Raw genomic sequence first — 6,291 nt, 5'->3', positions numbered from 1 at the left:
GCCGCTGTCAGAGGCAGGACAGCACCAGCCGGAGCCGGGGCCGGGCCCTCAGAGTGGACTGCGGTCAGCGCTGCCCCACCAACGTCCCACTGATGATGGTCTGTGGGGGGAGGGGCGGGGCAGGGGGCGCAGCCAGGACACACGGGCTGAAGGGAGACCCACAGACGCTGGAGTCTCAGACGTGGGACTCGTGGGGCCGGCGGCCGGCCAGTTCAACCTCACAGCCACGGGCTCCGCGGCAACTGCGGCCCCGACCGCGCTGAAGCAATGCGAACGTGAATCACAGACTTCACAGGGACCCGTGCGCCAGCAGTGACTTTTAATGACAACCAACGGCCAGAGACACTGCCTCCCTCTCGTCTTTGCGCCCCGCAGCGCTCAGCAGTGGCTTTACTGGGTGGGTGACCGGCAGGACTCGACGTCCCGTCCCCTTCACCTCACGTCATCGTCATGTCGTCAGCAAGGGCGTCATCGGCGGACCCCGAGTGCCCGCGCCGGCAGCCTGAAGCGCAGGGGACCTGCTCTCCAGCCCCTCGGGGCCGGGCCCCTAGCCCACCACCACCACGTCGTCGCTGGTGAACTCGTAGGAGGGCACCTCGAGGTTGAGGGGCGCGGGCCCCTTGCGGATGCGGCCCGACGCGTCGTAGTGGGACCCGTGGCAGGGGCAGTAGTAGCCGCCGAAGTCGCCGGCGTTGGCGATGGGCACGCAGCCCAGGTGGGTGCAGACCCCGATGAGGATGACCCACTCGGGCTTCTTCACGCGCTCCAGGTCGTGCTGCGGGTCCCGCAGCTGCGACACGTCCACCGCGGCCTCCTGCTCCACCTCCTTCTGGGTGCGGTGGCGCACGAACAGGGGCTTGCCCCGCCACTTGAAGGCCATGTTCTTGCCCTCGGGGATGTCGGAGAGCTTGATCTCGATCTTGGACATGGCCAGCACGTCGGCGGAGGCGCTCATGCTGGAGACGAACTGGGACACCACGTTCTTGGCGGTGTACGCGACGGCCACGGTGGTGGCGGCCGTCACCAGGTAGGAGAAGCCCTTGCGCGCCTCGGCGCTGTCCCGCGAGGACTTGGCGCTGTCCAGCACCTCGGCGCGGCGGTAGTCGGAGAAGTCGGGCACTTTGACGTCGGTGTGGGAGTAGCGGACGGACGCCGGGGCTGCAAGACAAACAGACGGTTAAAAACGCCAGTGGGTGAGGATCCCACACGGGGCATACATCAGCCGACAGGCCTTTACGAGTTCACGAGCGAGAAGCTATAAACATGTGCAAAGCCACACTCCATGGTCTCGGACACGGGCAGGCTGGCAGTGCCAGCGCCTGCGCCTAAAATGCTAAAGCCGAAGTGAAGCCAAGCACTACCCTCCACACTGGCTCCACCCACCCGGGCTTCAGACGACCAGGGCCCCTCGTGCACAGAGTCTCACAGCCCCGGGAACAGCCCCGTGTTCGGGTCCCAGACTCACGGCGCCCAGCCTGCTGCCCAGTCTGTGAACTGTGTCCCCATTCTCCCGGTCAGAGGGGACCCTGCAGCTCACCTGGGCTGCCTGGTACACTGACTGGGTGATCATCTCATTAAACCATCTTACTGCATTTCCTATCTGTTCTCTGAGAGAACGGCTGAAAATTCATAAAATACCAATTATAAGACAAGCGGTCTATGAACTGTAGCCTAACTTCAGCTGCAGACAACTTAGGTTATTGCTATTTCAGACCTTAAGGTATAAATTTGCATTACTTTAACTTCAAGTAAAACCCCCTAACTGGCAGAAAAGGGCATCCTTATTTTAAAAATAGCAGCTATCAAAATCAAATAAAACCTCCCAAACAAGCAGCTTTTCCAATACGCCACGGGGAAGAAGGAGGCGGCCACCCCCTCACTGAGGGCCCCGCCCGCTCCTCTGGGGGCGGGCCCCGTCCTTCTGGGGCACGCGGCCGCTGCAGGACGCTGACCGGCCAGGCGTCCGTGTGGAGCGAGCATCAGACCACGTGCTCTGCCCCCCGGCATGTTTACATGTCTGAAAAGTAGTCCACTTGCCGGTATCACTGCGAAGCAAGTTTCAGGACGCAAATCTCTTTGCTTAGAAAATGGGCCACCAAAAACCCCTCACTTTTAGAAAATGTGTTGTTCCCAAAATGAAGTGTATTTTCACATACGTTGCACTTCTACTGGCTCTCGGGGTCTGCACCTTTACGGGGAGGCCTGCCAAAACCTCCCAGAGCGCTTTTCTGGCTAAACCGAGACACAGGCAGTGACCGCTTGCTACTCCCAACTACGGCAGAGCGACGGTCCGGGGGTGCTGCCCCAGCCCCGCCCACCTTGAGCCTGCCAGCGGGGGCTGGGGCGTGGGGTCCAGCACGAATCCCTCTCCCTCAGTGTCGTCGGGGACCGCACGGTGCCTGACAGGGGCCGAAGTAAACACCGCCCCACTGAGAACGGCACCACGACCCCCAGCCGGGCAACAGCACACACGGAAACGTGCAGAAGCAGCGACCGGAACGGCTCCGACGGCCTCAGCTGCAGATCTGCTGGCGGAGAGGCTCCGCGGGCTGCTGGCCTCCCGCACAGCTGGCCACGCTTCCCATGGGGCTGGGCTGTCCAGAGGGCCCTGCGGGATTGAATGTCCTGGTGCAAAAACCATTCTCCAAATAATCCACACGAACTGCGTTTCTGACTTTTAAAAGCAAAGATCCCTGACCTGGCTAGGTAGGTTTAGCTCCAATTAAAGCAAAACCAGTTACTTTTAGAGAAAATGCACAGCAGCATTACGAATCGAGGTGTGTTGTCTGTCTCGTCCCGTCTCAGGTGGGCTCGCAGGCACCCTCTGCTCCAGCCCCTCATGGCCCCAAGCCTCTGCTCACCACCTGTCCACAAACCACCGCGACAGGAGAGCTTCCCACGCCCTCGGCCACGAGCTGCGAGGCGAGAGTTCAGACGACTGGCTGCTGCGAGGTGCACCAGCCTTCACCAGTTCCAGGGAAAGGCTGTTCCACAACAAACCCTGTGGCCACGGTGACACGGTCCAGTGACGCTGTCCGCCTGTGCTACCGGACCTCCCTGCCTCCCTCCCTGCCTCTCACCTCCAGGCCAACCAGGCCCTCGAGGGCACGTTGGTCCCACCGGGGAGGGGCTCCCCGCAGCCCAACGGGCTCCCTAACAGACTTCCCTGGAATCGGTTCAGAAACGTTCTGCACCAGCTGTGTGCAAGACCCACCGTGGGGGGAGAGGGAAAAACAAAGGAGACCTGCTCCACGCCCTCCAGCTCAAGGTCAGAGGACTCACAGTGCACACAACACAGCGTGGAAAGTGTCCTGTGCCTCAAAACACAGGGGGGTCAGCAGAGGCAACACTGCCTGACCCGGTCCCGGGCTCGGCAAGGCCGGGGAAACACTGGAGACGTGGGAAAGTGAGTGGGAGTGTCACTGACCGCCCAGAGGAGAGGGTGGGTGGAGGCAAAATGGTGGGGGCAGCTGGGTCACGGTGTGGGGCAGGAGTCACCAGCTCCACTCTCCCGGGCCTGGCGGGCGGCACGAGGCCTGCTGTGGGCCAGGGAGGCCTGGGAGAACTAGGCTGGCACCTGCTGCAGCCACGGGGGACGCCAGAAGACCCAGGCGGAACGAGGGCCAGGGGGACCAGCTCCCAGCATTTCAAGGGTGGCCGGAGATCCTCCCAGGTTTTTAAAATGATGCCGGTGATGCAGTCTAGGGCAGCTGGCCCGAAGGCCGCCAGTTCAGGATGTCCGGGGACAGCGCGTGAACCGAGAAGACAAGGCACAGAGGGAGACCAGGACCTGCCAGACAGTGCATCAGTCCTGCAACCTGGCCTCCGGAACTGTGCGTGCCTCGGCGCCCCTAGTCTGCTGTCCCCGCACCTGTGAAACGGGAGGGCCATCTACGGCTCTGCGATGGGCTGACTACCGTGGGAAACCCCCGACACCCCCGCCACCCCCGCCACCGACGCCCGCACTGTGACTGACCTTGAGGCTGCGCCGCTGTGCGGGCCGTGTGCGGTGGGTGGGGTGGGGGCACTACCGCGACCAGTGGTGGCCGGCGGGACGACCTCCCGAGTACTAGCAGCTCCCTACTCCCGAGCGCTTATCAAATGCCCCCCAAGTGCACTCATGGCTGCATGTAGGCTATCTGCATCGGAACCCCGCGACACAACCCGGAGATTCGGTGTAACCGCTGACCCACTTCACCGGTGAGAAATGGGTTCGATTCTGCCGGGCGCCGTCGGAACCTGGAACTCCGGAACGTAAGTGATGGAAGTCAAAGCGGAGCCTGAGGCCGGGAGCCCGGCCTGGCCGCCGACGGAGAGCCTGGCGCCGGGGCCCGGCTGCCAGAGCCGGCGGACACCTGCGATCGCCCCTGCCCGGGTGGGACGGGCCCGGGAGCGCGCGGGCCTGCCCCGCTCCACCCAGCCGGCCGCCTGCTCCCATTTCCCCGCAGACCTCGCCCTTCTGCGCGGACCCCTGGGCCCAGGGCCAGAGAGCGGGGGAAAGGGGGGCCCCCCGGCCCGGCCGGCTCACCATTGAGGCTCACGACGGCGACCAAGGGCCCGCTCGCGGCCTGGCCGCTCAGAGACTCGCGGCAGAGGAAGGGCCGCTTCACGTCCAGCACCGGCGGCTCCGAGGCGGCGGGCACCGCGGCCTGCACCAGGGGCCGCAGCGCGCCCGCCACCGCGCGGGACGTGGCCGACAGGACGGGCGCGAAGGGGCCCGAGCGGGCGGCAACCGACAACATGGCGACAGCCGCTCCAAACGCCGAGCCGGTCACAGGGACGACCTTCCGCCCGCGGCGCAGGCGCGCGGAAGGCAGGCGGCGCGGGGCCGTGACGTCACGCGCCGGCCGAGGAGCGCAGGCCCGGAGGGGCGTGCGCCGGGGGCGGGGCTAAGGGCCCAGGCTGGGGGCGGAGCCTCGCGGGGGTGGGGCGCTGAGCGGTCGGTCAGCTCAGGTTCTTTAGCGGTCGCAGTCCTGGGATCCACCCCCAAAGGAGGGGGGCGTGAGGTTCCCCGGGAACGTTTCGTGGGCCGGCTCTGCAGTCCCGTGAGCAAAAATCATCCTCTACGGGGTCCTAGGAGTAAGAATAAGTGATCATAATGGTTTAATTAGAGATAATAACAGTTCTTAACATATGTGTTTATATGCTTAATATCCTAATAGGTGGAAAATAGGGTATCCATATAAAACCCAGAAGAGAGACCAGCACATAGTAACCGCTGTGTATTTACTATAATGATTATGGCCATTAGCTACGGAATAAAAAATAAATTTTGAAAAGGCCAGGGACTCGTGCGCGAAACTTGATGATGATGATAACGATAATGACTGTTGTTTATGAGGCATTTGCCATGTGTTAGGTTGGCGCTTTACCTTCGTTCTTTGCCCCATAGTCAGGGCCCCCGAGGAAACGGAGAGGCGGTGCCCAGGGCTGGGCTGGGCTGGCGGAAGGTGGCGAGGCAGGGCCCCTGCCTCCCGGGTCTGTGTCCCCACCCATGCAGTGGTCTCCCTGCATGAAGGCCAGGTCTCTACATCACTTCCTCTCCCACATTGAGAAAGGGATTCCCTTTCTACTTCTCTTTCAGCCCTTCCGGCTTCACCAGTGAGCAAGTCCCAGTTTGGTGCCAGCCTGTCTTTAACTCCTGTCTGACGTTCGAGACCCTCCCCTTGAATCCGAAGCCCTTAGCAGGGAGTTGAATCTAAGGAGGATTTAATAACACTTTATTTTCATAGTATTTATTTTCTACCCACACTGATTTTCCAATGATTGTAGTGAGATAAAGTTTGTCTTACATTTGTTTAGATTGAGAATGAGCTAATTTAATATTAAGTAAATACTAAGACAAGCAGCATATAGATTTTGTAGAATTGTGTTGGGGGAGGGGAGTACGAACCAGTGAAGTTTCCTTGTGTTTGTTTGGGCCCTGTGACTCCGGCAAGTTGCCTCATCCCTCCAGGCCTCAGTCTCCCCACCTGCAAAATGGGGGTGGTCGAGATGCCGCCCGGGAGGAGCGAATGCACCGATGCATGTGGAGCACCTACCGGGGCCGGGTGCATATGAAGCCCCAGGTGAGGGTTTGCTGGTGTTGCTTCGACCTGACATGTCGCATCTCCAGCCTCCTCCTCACTGCCCTTGATTCCTGTGGACTCATTCACGTCCTCTCTCCAGGTCCACACACCCTGACCACTTCCCCCCGGACCCTCCTCGGGCCGGGTCTGGGCTGTGTTGGCCGGGGTGTGGAGATGGGGTGATTATCCTGGTTGTCTCAGCGGGCCCAGTGGAATCGTGGGG

General features: G+C 61.7%; 1 protein-coding gene across 1 annotated transcript; it reads right to left on the bottom strand.

Moving 5' to 3' along the window:
- Window positions 1-302: 302 nt before the first annotated feature.
- On the bottom strand, window positions 303-4,812 carry LOC114490131 (cytochrome b-c1 complex subunit Rieske, mitochondrial). The gene is made up of 2 exons (XM_028504059.2): window positions 4,529-4,812; window positions 303-1,158 (listed from the first exon to the last, which is right to left on the bottom strand). Exons 1-2 carry the CDS (start codon window positions 4,740-4,742, stop codon window positions 548-550), a joined length of 825 nt encoding a protein of 274 aa, XP_028359860.1. The 5' UTR covers window positions 4,743-4,812; the 3' UTR covers window positions 303-547.
- Window positions 4,813-6,291: the final 1,479 nt, after the last annotated feature.

Source organism: Phyllostomus discolor, chromosome 12, assembly GCF_004126475.2.
Source record: "Phyllostomus discolor isolate MPI-MPIP mPhyDis1 chromosome 12, mPhyDis1.pri.v3, whole genome shotgun sequence".
NCBI classification, from domain to species: domain Eukaryota; kingdom Metazoa; phylum Chordata; class Mammalia; order Chiroptera; family Phyllostomidae; genus Phyllostomus; species Phyllostomus discolor.
Note: the sequence above shows the minus strand (reverse complement) of the source record. Positions and strands in the feature narration are given on the sequence as shown.

Bases quoted from the DNA above. Each gene is read 5' to 3' on its own strand.
- LOC114490131 (XM_028504059.2), bottom strand. From the start codon at position 4,742: ATGTTGTCGGTTGCCGCCCGCTCGGGCCCCTTCGCGCCCGTCCTGTCG. The intron at 1,159-4,528 runs GTGAGCCGGCCG...TTTGTCTTGCAG, and splicing joins CGCCGTCGTGAGCCTCAATG to CCCCGGCGTCCGTCCGCTAC.